Genomic DNA, 21,506 nt, shown 5'->3' on the forward strand with positions numbered 1-21,506 from the left:
CCCATATATAGGTGTATATTTTCCATGGGGATTTTCTCCATGCATTGACCGAGTATTTTAGCAGTATTTGAGTAATTGCTGCAGTGCCTTCACCATTATTTTTCCTGGGCTGTCTGCACCTCTCAAATTCTAAAAAGCCTTGAAGTGATGTGGATTTTTCTGTGCAGCTTCAGCTGTTATTGATGGAAGATGAACTAGAGCAAGGTGAAGTCTGTGGTTTGATTTGAAGCCTGTGAGCTTTGTTACTCTAATCTCCTGTGGCACCGAGTTCTCCAGCCGTGAGCAGGTTAAAAAGGGAAAGGGAAAAGGGAAAAGGAAAAGCTCTGTGACCTTTATTTGGAAGTGGGTAATTCCACTGAACCAGGAAAAGCTGCATCTGTAGAGTACGAAATGGTGTCAGTAAGGGTGTGAGAGCTCTTCCTGGTTCAGTGGAATTACCCACTTCCAAATAAAGGTCACAGAGCTTTTCCTTTTTCCTTTTCCTTTTATTCAGGCACCAGAACAGATCTGAAGGCTGCCCTTGGGGTTTCCTTGTCTGCCCAGTGCAAGGGGGAATTAATTAGTTTGGGACATGAGTTTGGTTGGAGTCTTTTAGTGTCACTGCAGGGCTTGGCTTTCAACAAGGCATTTAGAGACAAAAGTGCTGCTTCTGGGGGCTCTGTGGAAGGGACTGAAGGAGAGTTTGCATTTCTGAGTTTTATTATCCACATGTTTCAGTTGCCCCCAAGAACTTTGGCTAATTGCAATGTATTCTTGGTTATAAAAGCCAAAAAAAAAAAAACCAACAAAACCCAAAAGACAATGCATTGGAGAGCCTCACAGAAACTGTGCTTTCTGCTGCAGAAACAGAGAAATCAACGGGATGGACAAGAAAGAAATCCTTCCAGGGAGATACAGATGGAAGTGGTTTGTACAGACCATGGGTTTCAGATGGTAGAACCTGGAGCACGTGGGATATCGGGATAATTATGCAAATTAGGTGGGCAGATTACACACAGTAGAGAGCAGAAGTCGATCCCATTTCCCAGTGTGCGTTATCTGTCACATCCCAGGTGCAGAAGAGGTTCCGTGCTCACCACTGGGATGAAGCCACGTGTTCAGGGGGTCAGGGTGACTTGTTTTGGGATCTGAGCACAGCCCATGAATTCCAAACTCCTCACACCACCCCACCAACTCATCCCTGCTGCAATTGGCCTCCCAACAGCTTTCAGGTGAGGGGCACCGGGCAATGAGGGGTTTGCCACCACAGCCAGCACCGGGAAGAGTAAAGGTGCTGTGTGGTGTTGCTGCTTCACTCCTGCTCTGCTATTTCTTTTTATTTTCTGCGCCTGCGACCACAGGAAGGCACAAAAAACAGAGGTGGGATTGCAGCTGGAGCTTTTCCCAGCTTTATAAACAAGTTAAATGATAGCAGCACTAGCAGGGCTGTTCCTGTTCCTACTTGGAGGGCACGCTGGGTGTAGGATTCCAGTGCCTGCGTGGTTTTCATTAGGCTCTGGGTAATTTTTCGTAGCGGATTTTTATGAAAGCACCATGAGTTATTTATTATGTAGTTTGTATTTGTGGGATTTTTTAACTTGTGCTTTAATGTTATGATTTAAAAAAAAAAAAAAAACCAACAAAAAAAACCCCAAAAAAACAAAACAGTTCTAGCAGTTTGGCAACTTTGCTTTCATGGAATGTTCATTATCAGGTGACGTAACTGTGGTGATTTTGTGCCTGTACCATGGATTACCTCACAGCAGAACTCAAAGCTGGGGGCTGTGCTCTCATTGCAGAGGACTTATTTCACCCCCCCGTGTGCCTTGCTCGTGCTTTTTTAACCTTGTAAAAGTTCCCAAGTGTGGCAAGTGTATAAAACTCGTGAACACTCCTTCCCAAGGTGTGAACGAGCAGGCTGGTTAGAGTTTGTAGGGAACACACACAGGGAGGGAGGTGGGATGAGGAGCAATAAAACCAGTGACTTCACATTAGTATGGCAATGGAAGGCAAGGAGGGGAAAGGTACCGGTGCACAAAGCTTTTGCTGTGGCCTTTTCTCTCTAGTCCCAGTGCTGTTTTCTGGAGAGGCACAGACTGGAACCCACCCTGCTTTCAGCTGGAGGGGACAGGAGTCAGCCAGGGGCTCTTGTTTTCCACAGCCTGCAGGGACAGAGGTTGAATGGAGAGTTTATGAGATAAACTGCTGTCCCCAGAACGAAGGAGCATTGACCATCCTGTCAGACCAGGCTTATTGCTCCTTGCCTCTTTATTGTTGCTGGTTTGGGCTTTGGGGAGTTTTATTGTCTTGGGGTTGGTTTTTTTTAAGAATGGGGTGGTGCCTTGTTGATGTTTTCTTAGCCAGTTCCTGATCCTGGTTCCTCAGAGCTCGGGATCTGTTGGGAAGGGGTTTGCCATGATGTGTCTCTGCGAGGTTTGATGGAGTTCTGCTGGTTTGCATATGCTCACAGGCTCACGGGGTGAAGCTAATCCATGCTTTTGCACTCTTGGCAGCAATCCTGGCAGGACTGTGGGCCATGAGGAGAGCTGGATGGAGGACAAGGGTTGGGGGGAGGTTAGGAATTGCATTTGAGACTCTGCTGGGAGTCCTAATACCGGTAATGTGTTCACTGTGATAAAGTAGGGAAAGTGCTTGCTTGGGAAGGCTGACAAGAGACCAGCAAGATCCATTTTGGTGCTGGGGATCAGAAGGCTCCTTCCTGACACTTCACTTGGCTGGACAGGCTTAGCTTACTATTCTAGAGCAAACAACAAAGCAGCTCTGCATTGTGGTGCCAGAGTAGTAACAGAGCACTTCCTGTACTTGAAATTCAATTTTACATTCCCTGCAGAAATACACATGGTTTCCAGTGAAATAAATAGGGTTTAGCATGTTTGGTATTAATATTACTGGCTCCTTGCTGTTTGTATGCATTTTGGTGCCAGAATGCTTTTGTATGAGAAAAATATGGCCTGAAAGCTTTAGTACAGATGAAATGCTGTACTTTTGACTTGGAAAATGCCTCCCAGAGGCCTCCTGTGGTGCTCTGTGCTGTGCACTAATCTGTACTAGGATGGAGCGACTCGAACCGACCCTCACAAAGTGTTTAGCTCCCTGCTGCACAGCCTGGTGAACACTTTCTGTGGCAGGATTTCCAGCTGTAAATCCAGGATGCCGGAGGGGATAAGGGATGGGAAAGAGAAGCACTTCCAGAGTGGCAGACTCTGAAGCAGAGCCAGCATGAAAGAATGGGATAAGTCACTGAACAAGAGGTACCAGTGAATCCCAAAGCCTGTGGTGGTGGGGTTTGGTGCCAGGCCTTCACTGCTCCCCACAGAACACTCCAGTGAGGAGGGCTGACACTGGCAAGTCAGGACAGGTTGCTCAGAAAGGTCAGTGACAGTTTGTGACAGGCTGAGTGATGCTGTGGTGGGATAGGAGCAGGTGACTGGGGATACCTGGGGCAAGGATTCTTTGTTTCAAGGTGCACAGTGAGTCTGTATGGTGAAGGGCAATGCTGATGGCACACAGGATAAACACCAACAAGCCCAGGTCTGGACCTTTGGGTGTGCACAGGGGCTGAGAGCTTTGTTCTCAGGGCCCACTCCAGCCACTGCTGCTCCCCAGGGCTCAGCCAGGCTCTTGCATAAGGCTCTTGGAGCCTAGAGCCAGCCCTGTAAGCACAGAGGACACTGGGGCTCTGATGGGCACAGCAGGTCCCAGAGCAAACTGCCCGGGCTGCTGAGGAGGCAGGTTGGGTGGAGAAGCACCAGGGGGGCTGCAAAGCAAAGCCCAGCTCAGAGGCATCCACAGCAAAGTCAGTGCCAACCCACCAAGCCCTCGAATAGATGTGTGATCTCGTGCCAGTCGTGCATCGTCTGGGCTCAGATCGTTTCAGGGAGCAGTAACTGAGCTCGGTGCCCTTAATTTGTTCCAGTCCCCTGTGTGGGCACACCCTGCAGCAGCAGCAGCTCTTCATTTTCAAATCAGCACTTCTCTGACCAGATTTTATACACAGCACTCTCAAAATTCCTCATGTGCTGTTCCTCTTGTATTTTTTCCCACGTCAGAAAACTCGTTTTAATGCTTTTTCTCCTTTTCTCCTAATAATCTGGTGTCTCATGATACACCTTATTTATTTCCTAACTCCTTCTTACCTGCCAAAATTTCCAATTTTTTCCCGCCCCCCATTCTCATCTTCTGGATCAAAGCATTTTTAAGTTGGTCTGTACCACAGATCAGCACTGTTATTTTTGTTGAAGATTTGGTGGATTTTAGTTACACAGTTTTTAGGCAGAGCCAGGATTACAGAGAGGTTTGGGAGCAGCAAGGTTCGTGTGTATCCACATCAGCCTAATGGAAAAGCCGTGTGCAGATTTCTGGGGCTTTATTTGCACGTTAAAGTAGTAAGTTTAATTCACTTTGTAGCTGAGCAGTCGCCCTCAAGCTTTCTGCTCCTGTGCATCTCTATAAACACAAATCCTCACGGGGGCACTCTTGGTTCAAGCACAGAGCAGAGGAGGTGCAGTTTCATCTGGAGTTTTCCTTTGTAGTGCACTGACAAAAAAAAAAAAAGCCTAAGGAGCTCCTGGGATGACTTTCAAGTCACGGTTAAAAATAAGCTAAAATAAGTGTTACATAAGGTAAAGGAGCTTCAGTTCTACGATTCTGTTATGAAGTAAATCTAGTTATATAATGTCTGCTGCCAGAATTTCAACTTTCACTTCAAATAGGGTCACACTAGGAATGAAGGCTTAGTACTGAGAAATGGTATTTAGCTAACTTACCTTTATCAATATTTTTCTTGTTTCTTCTGCAACTGCCATTTTTTTGTGTGTGTGTGTAAAAGCAGGGGGGAAATAAACTGTCACTGTATGTGATGTTATGGATTTCCTGCTGTTACAGGCTGTGATACATGACCCATAGTGACAGGGAAAACTGGGATACTTATGGGAAGGATTTATTTGGGAATTTAGAGGGAGCTTCCTGCTTGGTGTCCATTTCTCAAACCCCTGATAATTGAACTGAAATTATTTCTAACCCTCTGTGCCGTCAAGCTTCTTTTCCTGCCTCTTGAACAGCTGGATTTCTCTTTGTTATCGCTGTTAATAAGCACTGGGAGAATTATTAGCTCTTCAAAGAGCAGACATATAAATATGACATTATCAGAACAATGCCATCATAAAACAGCTCCAGAAAAATGGCATTAAACCCTTTTTTTGCCCTTTTTTTTTTTTGTCTTTCTGCAAGAGCATTTAGTGGGCAAAACTGACCCGTGCCAAGGGCCCTGGAGTGAGAAATTCCTTGGAAGAAACAAGCCTTGTGTTGTTCTCGAGGAGGATTAGCGGCTCCCAAACGCCTGAGTCATTTCTGAGGCACGGTCCGTGTAGCTGTGACAAAGGACACTCCAGAACTCCTGACACTCCTCTCAGTGCAGGTAGGGCTGGGCTGGGTGAAGGCTCCGGGGCTCGGAGGTGGATGATCTGAGCGGGAGGTGACTCGTGGGCTGTTCCCACGATTAGTGCCCGAGCCCTGGGCAGCAGCCCCTGCTTCCCTTCCCTTCCACAGGCAGGGTGGGAGCTCCAGCTCCAAGCAGGGATCTCCTTGCAGGCAGGAGCCCTCGCCGTGCTTTGGGATAATGATTATTATTGCTGCCAACACCCCTCTTGGGTGACTGTCAGCCTGAACTATAGCACCAAATTGGCTGTCCTCCTTTGCTAATTAATTTTGTTTGTAAAATACTCCTCCGAGGGAGAGGGAATAAATGTTACCATTAAGGACTTAAATAGGCTTTCAGATGAAATGCCATAACCAGCTGCAGGTCAGCAACAAACCATTCTTTGTTAAGGTGTTTTCCTTTTGCAGAGATACAGCCTGAACAAGCTGAATAATCTCATCCTTTTAAGGCAGACCGTTAAGGTGGACTAATTCTGTGATCAAAAATATCTCATGGGTCACAGTAGCAGAAAGGAATAGATTCTGAACTGTTCATTATTTTAGTGTAACACTTCCTGAAAAACTGTGTGTAAAGGGCTACAGTGTTCTACTTGCTTTGTATATTTTATATAGTTTGACCTATATTTAAAAGTAATAACATTAAGCAAAATTAAACCCTTTCTGGCCCACAGAAAAAAATATCACGCTGAAATCAAGACTGATACACACAGAAATCAGAATTCTAATCTTACCCAGGTTATTAAAAAAAAAATCAAAGAAGTCATAGACTCCTTTAGGTTGGAAAAGACCTTTAAGATCGAGTCCAACCATCAACCCAGCACTGCCAAGGCCAGCACTAAACCACGTCCCCAAGTGTCACATTTACATGTCTTAAAGCCCTCTGGGGCTGGTGATTCCACCACTTCCCTGGGCAGCCTGTTTCAGCAATAATTTAAGCGGCTTGTTGATTAATATTATCATTAAAATATCGGTAGTGTACGAAATTGCTTCACAACAGATAAAAGAAAAAACCCAACCAACCAACTGACATCTCAGTGTAAGCGTGAAATCACAAGGAAAAATATTAGTCTTTTGGCTTTTGAGCCACTGCACACCAACCCTTAACTCAGGAATTGTGTCACAGAGCAGCACGTAAACACCAGAGGGAACTTCAGCACTGTATGACCACCTTAGGAAAAAATATAGCGTTTTAGAGGTATATAAAGCTGGCAAGAAGAGTCCACCCAAGGGAGACGTTTAGACACTGCAAAGGAGGAGGCAGGAAATAAGCTGTTGGTGGCAGTGGCTCGGAAAAGCCTGAATTAAACGGCCTGAAGTGTCACTGGAGGTTTTAGCAGAAAAAAGAATTAGCTGGCACAGAAAAATATTTGAATGATACATCTGAAAGCCTGGTAGGTTTGGGTAAAAAAATGGCTTATTTTCCAGAGACGAACAGCGTTAGGTAAGAATTTCAATTTTGTGCTAATCTCCAGTTAAATTGACAATTAAAGTGATGCCACAGGGAGTTGAACCCTCTGGACTCAGAGCAAACAAAGGGGTCTTAGAGTTACCAGTGGCCTCTGAAAGAGGTGTGAATGGGGAGGCTGTTCCCGGCTTTAGGTGACTCATGATCCACACTGTTGCAAGAAGCTTCTTCAGGAATCCCATCTAATAAGTGTAATTACCATTTTTTGACCTGGCATTAGTTATTTCTTCATTACCTTTACTTTTTTTCTATTAATTGGTTAAAATATTTTTATATCACTCTTTTTAATGTGATGCTGTAAAAGAATAACGTGTGTTTTCTTGTTCTACAAGCCTGTCAAAAGATTTTCCCAAAGGCAAAATAAGAGATATCTTAAAAGCTTTTAATTGTTTCACTAGTATTTCATAGAGAGAAAAGCTGTTTTCAGCTGTTGCCAAATAACCAGGGGTAAAGTCAGATGTGGAAATGGATAGGATGATGGATAGGATAATCCTGAGCTCAGAGGTTTGAACAGAAGTGATTCTACCACAATTATGTTTTTAGTGCTGTGTATTTTTCCTTCTTCTTGTGGGCATAAGGAAGTCCATAACTAAGTAGATAAATGGAAACCTCAAACACAGAAACGTGCTGCATCCAGTTCATCATGTAGTGACCTTGGGAAGACCCCAAGTGCCATCTCCAGCTGGAGAGGAATGCCTCTAATGAGCCAGGCTCCCAGCAGAGGTTAATGCAGGGCTCTGCAAGTTAATAACTCCTCCTGAGCTCGGGGCCTGGCTCTCATGGCAGCATCACCCAAGGTACTGGGGGCAGGTGACATCGAGCCTGAAAACGTGGGTGAGAGGAGGGAGGCACCAGCAAAGGACAGGGAGGCAGCTACCAGAGAAGTGGTGCTGGTTAAGCAAACTTAGGGTCACAGTAAAGCAGAGCTGAGGCAGCTGGAGTTCGGAGGGGTACGGAATTCTTTCCCAGGGGTTACAAAATCTCTGGTGTTCTGCGAGGCTGAGCGGTGGGAGCGCCCCTCGCTAAAGGAAAGCCCCAGGGAAGGAACCCGGCTCCTTGTTTGTGTCCGTCCCTCAGGGCTCCGAGGTGCCACGGTGCTGCTGGTGGCACGGTGCTGCTGGTGGCACGGTGCTGCTGGTGGCACGCCGTGCCTCGCTTTGTGCACACACCCGGCCAGCTGTGCCTGCTGACAGCGAGCACCCCGGGCTGCACTCTGCTCCTCTGCACTCTGCTCCTCGGCAGAGGAAGTGCAGAGCTGCTCTGCCGTTCATCTCCCTGACCCAGTTCGTAGGAAACGCTGCTCGCACTGGCACGGCCTTGTTTGACAGAAGGCATGTCAGCAAGGGCTTGTGCTCAGTCTCACTCCACTGGCCACAACAGGAGTGAGTACCAAAGCCATTGTCCTGGTAACTGCTGTTCTTGCTGTAGTGCTTAATGCTCCATTTTTAGGGTGGGGGGGGAATCTATTTTCCTTGTATGCAGCAAATTCCCAACCAACATTATTAGGCAGTCTTGTAGCTGGCAGCTGACAGCCAGAAACACAGCTGGACGTTTTATTGGCTGAACAGGAAGGAGATCTGAATTGCAACACTAAGTTCAAACGAATTTTCTTTGAAAGGCACTATTTCCCTGACACTCTCCTACAGCGAGTCTCATCCTATGGAAATATTTAGGAACAGCTATTCAATTTAAAAATCAAGGTAAGTACTTGGCCTGTTTTTGATCCCATCAGCTGACCTGCCACAGTAACATCCTTCCTGCCACTCCAGCTGCTTGAAAAGAAACAAAAAGCTGCAGGCACCTCCCTCCTCAGATGAATCCCGGTGTTAAATGTAATACTTTCACCGGCTCTTTCATGGTTTAAGAACTGTCTGTGTAGCCCTTCCAGGAAAGTGTGGATGTGTCAGGTGGGCATGGCTGCAAATGGTCACTGCCTGTTCCTGCAATGAGCATTCTGCCTGACAGGAATTCTGATGCCTGTGATGCAGAGAACTGCCCAGGATGGCATGTACCCACACAGGGTATTTTGTCTGCTGTCTCTACACTTATTTCTTGCTACTTAGTACAACGGGACACAAACTGCAAAGTGTCTGGGACCTGTAAAAAACCTTAAATGGACAATGCCAGCTTTCACCAAGCCCCCGCTGTTTTGTTCTTAATTTTTCCCTCCAAACACTCTCATTTTGAGGTTACTTACGGTTTTCTCAGAAAATTCCCTGAAGGTTGATGGGGGATTTTGGTCACCTCAGAGCAGACGCTGCAGCAGGGAAGAAATCTTCAAGAATTGTTGTGGAATTTTCGGTTCTTTATTCGCGTTACAGAGGGATTTCCCCTTCTTTCCACTCCTGTGGAACAAGAAGTAACTTTTAGCTTGCTGTGTTTGTGGGACCTTTAAGAATTCCTAGCAATACTTAAAAAGGCTCAGCCCCTCAGTGCCTTTACTCTTCCCTTTCTTTCCCCATCTATTCCTATAGCCTTGCTTTGAGAGGGAGCAAACACAGGACAAGGAAGGTGACTCTCCTCGTCATCAGCTTGCAGTTTTCGCTAGACACTGTCCTGTCGAGTCAGCTTATGATCAGAAAATTCAGGCTTTGACTGTGCTTTCATAACCCTGCTGTGGATCCCAAGCATCCACATTTGGTCTGTGTTTTTCCCCTTTTCTGATGTCTCATCAGGCAAAGGCCTATCAACACAGCAGGAAGCAAAACCAGCAGCAGCAGCGTCACCTCCTTTCTGGAGAGGAGAGGAAGAGAAAACCACCGTGTCTTGCAGCAGCTAAGAAGGACAGGGTGCTGGTAATTTATTCCCCAAACAGTCCCTGGCTCCCTGAGGGCAGGGCTGACCAGAAATCTTTGGACCAACTCAGCCAAGGTAAGTGGGGCTGTGCAGTTACACCTTCCTGCCCTCTGCAGGTTTAAGGCATCGCTCGGTGTTCGAGTGGTTCTTTTTTCAGATTTTATTTTGCAACAACAGGCACAGGAAGTGATGCCAGGGGCAAAACGAGTTCCCTGAGAAGATGAAGTAACCCTGTGATTTGCAGATCTGGGGGCTGGGCACAGATCACTGAACGTTTCCATGTCTTCTGTGTCGAGTCTTCGTGGAACCAAAGGAGGTGCAAGAGAAAGGAGCTGGGGATGCTTCACCTGTACAAGAACAAACACTGCTCTTCAAACAACAAGGGTAATCTCTAAATCCCTTTCCTCAGAAGGAGTAGGCTACACACTGTATTAAACACTGACAGTTCTGTTCTAGAGAATGAGATGGGAAAGAGAAGTCCTGTTCTCTGTGCGTTTTTTCAAATTATAAAAAGGATAATTTTTTTAGTTCCAAAATACTCCCAAATATACATTCTTATAATAGTTAAAACCATTAAAATTTAATTTAATAATAATGTTTCTTCTCTGTTTCTGGGTCAGTCGTCAGCTTCCTCAGCTGGTGCTGAATTGGAGTAACAAAGTTCTGGGATTAACCACCACAAATGTAGTCATTACACTTGCTTTTAGGTGCCTTCCCAGGTAAAAAGTGCTACAACAGTGCAGCCAAATATATCACAAACTACAGGTTATAGTGGTGTTGCCCCACCACCCAAATTAGAGCTGTGACTTGTAAGTATTTCCTAGATCAGTGCTCCTGAGGACTCCTGACAGCCATGCCAAAAAATGGAAACCTTCCCTATTCGGCTTGGGATCAGAGGAACAACTCAAAAGACAAACATTTCAATGCATTCCGAGGGTTGTCCGTCAAGGAAGGGATCAGCCATCAAAGGCTGACACCTTCCTGTCCAGGGGTGAGTTGTCTCACCTCTCTGAGGTGGCTGCAGTCCAGTTCCTTCTGGCTCTGATGCCTCTGCAAACGTCAGCCCTGGCAGCGACTCGCCCTGGTCCAAGTCCGTGTGTCCCTGAAAATGAGGTAAATGCTCTTACACTTGGTGGGACAGAGTGGAAATCACAGACACTTTGGGGCTTCTTCACAGGGTTTCAGGCCTCATAGTCCTGAAAAAAAAAACCCCAAACAAACCAAACCAAAACCGAAAATAAAACTCCTCAGACTGTTTCTGGAGAGCTTTTCTGAAATTTTATCTTGTGCTGATGTTTCCGGTTCAAACAAGGAACCGTAAATCATCTGAGACCAAACAGATGACGAGGCATTTCATAAAGACATTGTGCAGTATTTATCTCAAACAGCTTCTGCAGGAACGGTGCTCGACAGCCGTGCAGGCCAACTGGAGGATGAGGATGGGGGAGCAAAACCACCTGAAACTCTTTAATCCCATTTTTAACGTTGTGGAATCTCAGTACAAAGCGTTTTCTCCGGGAGCCAGCTGGTGTTAGGAACACGTGACTACTACGTGGGCTATCAACCTCTTCCAGCCAGTCTCTAATTCCTAGAAATTGCTTTATGCCCAAGTCATTACTGCCTAATTAGAGCCCACAAGGGAAGTTCCATGGCACTGTGGGCACAATTGCATGTTTGGAGACTCCTGCCAGACACAGGGACTGTAAGTGCTTGGTTGGTCAGGCTCGTACAAAAATGCTTTTGTAGCTGCCTTCAAGGGCTGGGAGTTTATTGGCAGTTATTTCACCCATGGATCACCAGGTTCTTATTCAGAACCAAGACTGCGGAGTTTTCCTTTGCCCTTCCTTATTTCTTTTGTTTTGAGTTCACTCAAAAGGTCTGGTTTTGGAGGGGGGGGGAAAGACCTGGTTATGGCTGAAAAAGTCTTAATTGTGAGAATCAAAACAGTCATGTAACTATGAAACATTGTTTTTAAAAAAAATCCTTGGAATACAAATGACATCCTAATATTTCAAGGTCCAGTCTTGGACCATTAGGACAAATATTATATCCAGTATTTGGGTTAAGAAAAAAACTAATCTGTTTAGGTGTTGCTTGATGTTTTTCAAAAGGACTTAGTTTCAGTCATTTTTATTGCAATGTTTTGTGGGTTTGGTTTTTTTTTGTTTGTTTGTTTGTTTTTTATTGTATGTGCAAAACTAAAGGTATTGGGAAAAAATGCTGCTGCAGTTTAATTTATACTACACAGAACCGAAGCTGGATTTAGTTGGAGATTTTTTGAGATGCTTTGTCAATAAACTATATAATGTATTAAGCAGATATGGCCCTGTGTGTTAATGCAGGATTGGAGATTGGAAGCACAAGTGGCAAGAAGTGGCTCAGGGGAGGGACAATGGCTCAGGCCAGCAAACTGCTTGTCATCCTCTGCTTCCCTGAGAAACCCATCCAGAAAGCTGGATTTTGCATTAATGTGAGTGTCTGGATTTCACCTCCTGAGGGGGAAACCTGTCCTGCTTCTGGATTCCACCCGCCGAGGGGAAAACCTGCCGAGTTTTTCCCCTCACAGACACCTTTACTCGCAAAAAGGAGAATGGAAGAGCATCTCCCTCCTGCACCAAGTTTTCCACCTCACAGGTACTTTTATTCCCTTAAGGGGAGTGGAAAAGCACCTCCTTCCTCATGCCTTTTTCCCCTCATGGGCACCTTTATTCTGCATGAAGGGAATGGAAAAACATCTTCCTCGTACACTGAGTATTTCCCTCACATGCATCTTTATTCTCCTAAGAGGAGTGGAGAATCTCTCTCCCCTGCCAAGTTTTCCCCTCACGGGCACCTTTATTCCCCAAGAAGGAAGAGCATCTCCCTCCTGTGCCGAGTTTTTCCCCTCACAGGTACATTTCTTCCCCTAAGGGCAGTGAAAAAGCATCTCCTCGCCCTTTTCCCCTCACAGCTATCTTTATTCCGCATGAGGGGAATGAATGGAAGAGCATCTCCTTCCCTCGCTGACTTTTTCCTTCACAGGCACCTTTATTCCCCAAGAGACGAATGGAAGAGCATTTCCCTCCCTCCCGCACTTTTCCCCTCGCAGGCACCTTTATTCTCCTGAGGGAGATGGAGAATATCCCTCCCGCGACGAGTTTTTCCCTCGCGGGCACCTTTATTCCCCAAGAGGGGAATGGAAGAGCATCGTCCCTGCGGGGCACGTTTGTTCCCCGGGAGGTGGGCGGAGGAGCCTGCCGGTCCCTCTCCGCGGAGGCTCTGAGGGTTGGGGACACTCTGAGGGTTGGGGACACTCTGAGGGTTTGGTCTCTCGTGGCTCTGAGGGCTCGGGGCTCTGCCCGCAGCCGCATCGCTCGCTCGCGCGCGCGCGCGTCCTGCAGCGGTTCCCCGCCGGCCCGCCCCTCTCTAATCGCGCCGCCATCCCGCGCGGCGGCGGCGGAGGGATACGCGGCTGCGGGCGGAGGGATCCACACGCTGGAGCCGCCCCGGGCAGGGAGAGCGGGCGGGAGGGAGGGGAGGAGGGAGGGGAGCGGGGCGAGGAGGGGGCGAGCGATGCGGCGCGGCCGCGCGGGCTGAGGCGAGGCAGCCCCGCTGCGGGCACGACGGCGGTGGGCGGCGGAGCCGGTGCCGCGGGAGCGGCGGGAGAACAGCCGGGGAGGGGTCCGGGGGGCTCCGGCCGCGGCGAGGGGAGAGCGGAGCCTGAGGGGAGGCGGCCGGCGCGGGGGAAGGGCGAGGCTGCGGGGCGGGCGGCGCGTGCCGGTCCTGCCGCGCTCCGGAGGCGCAGCTTAGTGGGAAAGGGAAGGGGGTAGAAAAGGGAAGCGGTTTAAAACAGCCCCCGGTCGCTCCGGGGGTGGCTCCCGGTCCGTGCCGTGGCGGGGGGGGCTCTGGTGCAGCCCGCAGCCCGGGGGGCTTGGCCGTGAGAGGGGCGGGGGCTCTGCCTCGCTGCTCCCCTCGCCCGCCCGCCCGCCCTCGGGGCTTTTTTGTGTGGGGAACGGGCAGGATGAGCTTGCGGAGTTTTGCTGGAATTTCTCCTTCCTTTCTGAGGCGCTGCCGCTGCTGAAGCAGATTTTCCCCTTCCTCTCTTTTTTTTTTTTGTCTGATGCAGAATCCCAGTAGCTAGGCAGCCTCCCTCTTTTCTTTCCTCCCTTCCTTCCTTCCACCCCTCCGCTATGTAGGGAGGGACGGGCATCAATGGAAAGGCTGAAATACGCGTAGATGGACTTGCAGATGCATTTTTTCGTGAAAGAGGAGGATAAATCCCGCTTGCCCCCGCACTGACTTTTTTATTGCTGTTGCATCGCCTGGAAAAATGGGTTTCGCTCGCTCCTGCTGAATCCTCGGAGCATTCCAGAGAGTTGCTGCAGCGAAGGACTTCTCTAATTTTTTTTGCGTCGGAGGAGCTGCGTTGATGTTAACCGCTTTTCTGTAAAATGGAGAACGAGATCTTCACACCCCTTCTGGAGCAGTTCATGTCGAGCCCTCTTGTCACCTGGGTAAGCGTTCATTTTGCCTCCCCCCCCCCCCCGTTACTCGTTTTATTTGCTCATTGTTCGATGAGAAGTGCCTTGCGGCAAGAGAGCGAGGTGGAGTTAATGTCAGGGTGGTGGTGATGATGAGCGTTATGTTTTAGGTTAAGACGTTCGGACCGTTAGCCGGAGGAAATGGGACCAACCTGGAGGAATATGTGGCGCTGGTGGATGGAGTGTATCTGAACGAAGTCATGCTGCAAATGTGAGTGTGGGGCAGGCGCTGCCTCGGGGTTTTTTTTTTTTTTTTTTTTTTTTTTTCCCCGTTCGATTTCTCCTGTATTTTTGCTTCCTTGTGAAAAATCCTTTCCCTCCCTCCCCGTGTTGACCTTGGGGAAATTTTTCTTTTGTACGTGACACGGTCATGTGGTGAGTGAAGAGGAGGCTTGGGAGCCTGGCAGATCCTGTGCAGTGTCCGAGGGATGTATTTGCAGGATGTATAGTGTGATACAGGCTGAATCACGGCTGGAGAATTTACTGGAAAACGGGATGACTGTAAATACTTTCCCAGATTTCCACTGAGAGGAGTAAGGATTCATTCTGCTGTTAAGTCCTGCTCATAACCAAAAATCTGAATAAATTTGCTTGGCTGATAAGATTCTAATCCATATCTTGGCTCACGTGACCTACAACTTGAGGCTGGCATGCGAGTCACACAGTGCTCACTGAGCAAATGGACTGGCCTTTAACTCCTTCCTCTTTATTTTCCACGCTTCCAAATTGGAGTGGATAGCAGCTGAGCTGATAGTTTGAGAGTATAGAGTATATTCTGGCTGCAAACCACAGAAGAACCGTTTTTATGTGGGTTTGTAAACCGTTCATTGGAGAACTCTGATTGTTAGAAGGATTTCTTGACAGTGGTTTTTTGTTAATCATCATTTTGACTGGAATGTTGCCCACTGCTGTAATGCTGGAGAGTAACACTTCTGTCAGGTGTCTGGTGATAGACTCATGAAAGTGTTACTAGTGCAAAAATTTCTACTTTTTTTTTTTTTTTTTATATTTTAAGTCTTTACAGAGAAATAAGCCTTTTGTTTGGACAGGTAGGAAAAACTAGGCTTGTGGCTGGAAACTGGGTACACCAGTGCATGAGCAGCTTGTGTTGGCAGCTGTTCCTCAGGAACACTGCTCAGGGATGGGCATCCTCTTGCTCTGTAGTTTTTACTCATATTTAGGACTTTAAAAGTTCATGCAGTTGGTGTTCAGTTGGTATTTGCATCTTTTTGCAACCATAGTTTTCTTTGTCACCTACCTCTGCTCAACCAAAATTCCACGTATTCACTTAAAATATTCCCTCTAATGCTGAGAAACATGGAAAGCTTGGTGGAATTGAACTTTTTGGAAAAAAAAACCCAAACAAACCTGAGTCCATTCTGGCGCATTATTTTTATTTTACAATTTATTTTTTTCCTTGGGCTACATGTAAATTAAATGCCTTATCAGCTACATCCGTGCATTTAACATGTAGAGCTTCTACTTGGTGAAAAAGTTTGACTCAGGGAAGGCAAATTTAGCACTGGGACAAGGTGATTCTGAAGAATATAGTCCTGGAGTTAAACTTTATCAGTAATTTTTTTAACAGTGAGTATAAATTGATACCCAGCACACGCTTGTAAAGTGGAAAGCTGTTGGGAAGGAACATTCACCGTGTGTTGAGTTTGGCTTTGACTTTGTGCATGCCATGATTGCTGGAGTTTACTCAGGGGGTACTGGGTGTGTAGGTATAAAAAAACCACACACTGGAGGTGTAAACTGAAAAGAGTTTGGTAAGTCAGAACAGTTAAAAACTACCTGAAACTAGAGGTGAATGTAAAAGGATCGGCGTACAAACAAAATTAATTTTAGAAATATGTACCCACACTGGAAGGTGTGTTTTACTTTAAATACATTATTTGGGAGGTGAGGTTGGTTACTGCTCAGAATTGCCTTTCATGACTGTGTTCATATTTTGGGAAGGTTCAGTTTGTTTTGGGTTTTGTGCCAGGACTGAAAGAGGGGAAAAACTGTTTCATGTTTTGCAGACTGATTCTGTCAGCGGTGAAGTCACTGTGGAAAGCTGTGTTCACCTCCAGTCCTGTTCACCTTCAGTATCCACTTATTAAGCACACATCTTCCTTTGCAAAGAGGCAGCCCCAACTAATCACCAGTAGAACTTATTTCCAGTGTTTGCCATTTTTATTTCTTTTATTTTTCTTTCATTCTTAGCTACCATGTGTTGAGGAAATGTGGCAGAAAAGTTTGTGTCACGTGACTTCAAAAGAGAGGTGTTTTTCGTCAGAATGTTGGGATTGGAGGTTTTGTTGTTGTTTGGTTGGTTTGGTTTGGGGTTTTTTTTTTTAAAGCTCTCAGTGACTTCCCATGAGAACAAGCTCTGTGGTGAGGAGCTCTGGCAGTGGAGGCTGTTAGAGGTGCTGTCCTCCTCCTTTAATACTTAACTGTGTTCTTACCAAATGTTGGAAAACCAAATTCTGTGACCCTGAAAGTGAGCGTTAAATATTGGATTAGGCATGATTTGCAAACAGTGATACAGTCAAAAAAAAAAAAAAGTGACTTTGTTAGTTAGGGAAGGTTTTTAATTCGGTCAGAAAAGAGTTAATCCTGCCCTCCATCAGCTACCAGTGAGAGTTTGTCAGGACAGGATTTGTTTCTCCTTGTGCTTGTCTGGATCAACTTTATTTCCCACAATTGTAATGATTCAGAGGAAATAGGTGTGAGCACTGGAATAGTTGCAGGATGCTGATGGGACTGAGACTGTAGGGTCTGTCAGCACTGAGTTTATTAGTACCTCATGCACGAGAGGGGAAAATTCATTGCACTCCTTGTCTGTCTTTTGACTTTGGCTTTTTGGACACTTCTGAACATGTGAAAATTGCACAGATTCCATTCGGTGTCCAGTTACATCTGAAGAGCTCTTCCTTTGTTGGAGATGCTACAGGCTCTTTTAATTATTGCTTTTTTTTTATTTTGTTTTTAATTAAGGAGAGTCCCAGCGTTACAATATTAGCTCCCCACTTGAGAGAATGCCTCTAATTTCCTGTTTAAATTTAGGCCCAGTTCTTCAAAAGTGTTGGGTTACCTACCTTCTGCTGGGATCAGTCAGTATCTGATACTTGGGCATAGAAACCCATCTGTCTGTCTAAATCTGAGCCTTTATCTTTGTGTTCTTTGATACAAAAAGGGGGTCACGCTGCCTGCAAATCAATCAGAGCCCAGAGATCACTGCAGGGCTGCTCTGCCAGGGCAGGGAGGGGGGGGACACGCCAGGAACCCTTCGTACCTTCCCTGCACCTCTATATCATGATCCTTCTGACATGGGAAAGTTAAAATCTGTTGTGTGTAGTGCTGACATCAGTGAACCACTGTCATTCAGTGGATTAGTCACCTGTTGCACATCTCTGCACAATTGCAGTAAAATAATACTTGCTTGTCCCAGAGGTACTTTTCCAGCACCTGACTGGCATCACCTCAGGGGCTTTTTGTAGTCTGAGCATTGTGCTGTTTGTGTTCCTCTGATCCAAAAACATCAAGGCAACTTTACAGAAACACTCATTTTCTGAGTGCTGTTTAATTCACATTTTTGATAGGTTCCTGTTCTCTGATATTTAACTGAATTCCAACAGGATTGTGTAAGAAATGCTGGGAGTCTTGTAGTATGAGCTGTGGTTCCCAGACTGACAAGGGTCTTGCTAGTTCCTTTGAATAAAAACAGACAGCTGCAAGTAGTTACAAGATTGGGGCTTTCATTACATTTACCACCACCATTAATATTTGGTCAAGCAACAAAGACTCAAAACTGTATTTTACTTTTTTTGTTTTATTTTACTATGCTTTGCAGTTGTGGAAAGAAATCTGGTTTAAAGGAGCTCTTGGACACAGACTGTGTGCAGGGTTGGTAACGTGCAGACCCAAACTCTGAATTAATTTAATCCACTGTCTGGAAAACCTGGCTGCTTGCACCCCAGTGTGCCATTTATAACTTTGCTCTTAATTTAATCTATTAACCAGGACTTTCCATATCAGTTGCTGCATCCAGACATGCTGAAAGCCGCTTCAAAGGGCGAAATATTTTATCCTCCTCCTGTTTTTTTTCCCCTTTTGCTATTCTCCCACTGCTTTTCCCTGGCTGGATTCACTTGCAGGCCTTTCCCACCCCTCAGATTTTCCAGGTGGACGGGCTGAGTGTTTCCTTGCCCGGCTCTGGCGGTGTGTGCCCAGAATGTGGACTGCTGCCCTGGCTGCTCTTCTGAGCTCTCAGTCTTCACTTGTGAGCTTTTTTCCAAGCACTGGAGCCTGCCAGCCCATACTTCTGGCTTGCCTATATCTTTCCCTGAAAGCTGGACTCGGTCTCCGGTGCAGCAGCCAGCTGCCTGCTCTGGGAAAGGGAGCAGGAACAGCCACTCGGCTCCAATTAACTCCTTCTTGGGAACACCAAGCAGCAAGAGGCAGGTTCTGGCTGGGTGGGGAAATAGGGAAAAGAGGGAAATGAAATCGGTGACTTTGGCTGTAGGAGCATCTATTTTAGGACAAAGGTCAGATATTATGAAGTCTGCACCTTTCTCACTTTGTTTTGTAGCAAGTGCATTTGATTCCCACTTCTCAGACGTGCTCTGTCGGGTTTCCACAGGTGCAAGGTACATCTCCCTCTCAAAATTTGGAGCTGTTGCTCTCTTCTGCAGCAGCAGCAGGGCCTAGATTTTTCTTCAGGAAAGATGGATTTCTAACAGTAGTTTTTCTTCTGTAAATGGTCCAGCACAATGTGCAGCATGGTCAGGACTCTTAGGATTAAAACCTTTTGATTACAGAAAAGGAAAACATCATCATCATCATCATGGAACATCTGCCTGCAGTGAGCTCTGAACTGGGCAGGTGAGGGGCATGTGGGCTGGTATCTGCTCTGCTGAGGGGCTTGGTAGGAAAAGGGAAGAAAGTGTGGGTTGAACATGGAATGTTTGAAGTGTCTGATCTTGGCTTATGTTTCACTAGGGTTTTTAATGCACGTGTACCCTTTTCCACAGTTGATGTCCCCTTTCCTTCCTCCTGGCTGCTCTGACTTATTGCTGAGCAGCAAACTCTTCTGTGCTTCGCTCTTGTTCCTTGCAGAATTTTGAAGATTAGGAATTAAATCATCTAATCTTCCTCTACATGTATGCATCCACTTCTCTCTTCTTCATGTGCTGTCTTGATTATCTGTCTTTGTCTCCTTATTTCTTTTGGTAGTGTACTACTTATCCCACCCTTAGTCTGGGCTGCTAGCTGGGGCCAGGGAAAAAAGGCTGGACTAAAAACCGTTTTTAATACATACAGAGGTGGTTTTTTGGGTCTGTCTACCTGTTTCATGACTAACCACCTCAGATCTGAAAATAACTTGTTTCAGCATTGAAAACATTCTGGTGAGGAAATAACATATATTATATTCACTGTGGCTTTTGTAAGGTCATTTTCAGAGGATTTTGCATTGCACTTACCTCTGTCTGCTGTTCCAAAGCACTCCATGAAAATCATGGCAGCAGTAAAATCCAGAGTTTTAGGTGAGCTGCAGATCCCTTTCCTGGGGCACTGCTTCAGGTTTCCTGGCTGGTCTGGAGGTCTCTGCACCACAAACCTTGGCAAAATATTGCTGTGCTCTGATCTTTCCTTTAAAACTTACCCATGTTAACTGACAAATTGGTTGCTAAATCAAGCACATCATATCCTTTGCCAAATTTGACAAGCTTGCTTCTAGATTTTCCTCATTTGTTTCTTCTGCTAAGAAAGGAATTGGAAGGTTTGTGTTCTTTCATATGTTCATCTTATTTTTGGTTCCTCTAAACTGAATACCAGTTTGTTTCCTTGTCTTCCCTACTGCACCACTTTTCCCTATGTAGTAATTATTTAGGGATCAAGGCATTTTTTTTTTGGAACTGCTGGTTTGTTAGGGCACATGACCTCGGTGGTCAGAGATTATTTGGGAATAACTGCGTGAGCCTGTTTGTGGGTTTGCTTTGTTTGGGAGGCCAGGATTTACCCTGAGGATGCTCCAGAGGCAGTTGTTGTTGAGCAGCGTTTACAAAATGCCTCCCTCTCGTTTCATGGGATTAATTGATGCCAAGGCATTGAATGGAAGCAAAACTGCTGCTTGACCCAAGTGAAAATTGCCTTCTTTTACACTTTTACACTGGGAAATGGTAAGGGGTGAACTCCTAAATGGTGTGTACCATATTCCTGGCCACTGAGTGAATCTTGGAATGTGTTGCTCCCAAATTTGCTTCCTTTCCTGCATGATATGAGATAAAACCACTTAGGTTTATTGCAGAATTCTGTCTTGGTTTAAGCTTCAGGGAGATATTTGCTCTAGTTTTTCTTTGTGTGGTATCTTTGTTTTTCTTAAATAAGCCCTTGAGCCAGGAGTGTCTGGTGTAATTTCCTGGTAGCTTGGGAATACACTTGCTGTGTGTTTAGTGTTGTGTGTGCTGGACAGAACCAGTATACAGATAGTACTTGATGTGTCAGAGAATTGTCACACTGTCACTAGGCTGAAAACTGGTATGACCAAAGGTGAATATGTGTATTTCAGTGTTATTATTTTACTCCTAGAAGGTTTATTTCCCTTCGTGAGAAAGGGAAATGCTAAAGTAATAGTGCTCTAACCAAAAGTGTTCAGTGGAAGTCATTGTGGTGCTATTTTTACAGCTGAAGATCTTTTTAGCCACAAGAACTGCAATATTTGGGTGGCTCTGGTGTCATTTCACTTGGCTGGTCGCACATTGTTTCCTGTGGGTTTAATGCTCGGGGTGCTGAGATGTTTGACCTGTGGTCAGGCTGCTTTGACTCTGAAGTGCTCGTTTGTTTCGAGAATTTACAGCTCCAGCAAAGCTCCAAGTCAAGAGGAAAAATGAGGGAACGTTTTTCCAAGTCTTCCAAAGGAGGAATTAGTCTTGGTGGTGCTGTGATTATCAAAGAAAGCAAAGTACATGGTGCCGTGGTGCTGGAAGCTTGGTGGGGCAGAAGAAAAAAAACTTATACATACAAACTACCCCAAAGAGGTTTTTTCAGCCTTACATAAAGAAGACTGCATAAGTGTGTGTTGTTTTAAAATCCTACGTAGCAATTTCCCCCTGTATTCATATTTTAAGTGTCTTAGAAAGCGTGTTAGCTCCACAAATGCCATTTGCTCGGGGCAATAAGTGTTTATTGTCTTCTCCTCTGTGCTGTCAGCGATGACAACTTGCTGGCCCCGTTCTGCCGCTTTTATAACTGTTCCTGATGTTCCTTCCCGAGGGATACCTGCGCGATGTCGTTCCCAG

General features: G+C 46.0%; 1 protein-coding gene across 1 annotated transcript in view; it reads left to right on the forward strand.

Moving 5' to 3' along the window:
- The first annotated feature begins 13,630 nt into the window (after positions 1-13,630).
- CCDC88A (coiled-coil domain containing 88A) overlaps positions 13,631-21,506 on the forward strand; it is a 63,409-nt gene continuing 55,533 nt past the window's right edge. The window contains exons 1-2 of the mRNA XM_029961643.1: positions 13,631-14,190; positions 14,328-14,428. Of these exons, the coding sequence (XP_029817503.1) occupies positions 14,128-14,190; positions 14,328-14,428 (164 nt within the window). The 5' untranslated portion in view covers positions 13,631-14,127. The remainder of the gene's footprint in view (positions 14,191-14,327; positions 14,429-21,506) is intronic.

This window comes from Manacus vitellinus, unplaced genomic scaffold (genome assembly GCF_001715985.3).
Source record: "Manacus vitellinus isolate BGI_N305 unplaced genomic scaffold, ASM171598v3 scaffold_38_pilon, whole genome shotgun sequence".
NCBI classification, from domain to species: domain Eukaryota; kingdom Metazoa; phylum Chordata; class Aves; order Passeriformes; family Pipridae; genus Manacus; species Manacus vitellinus.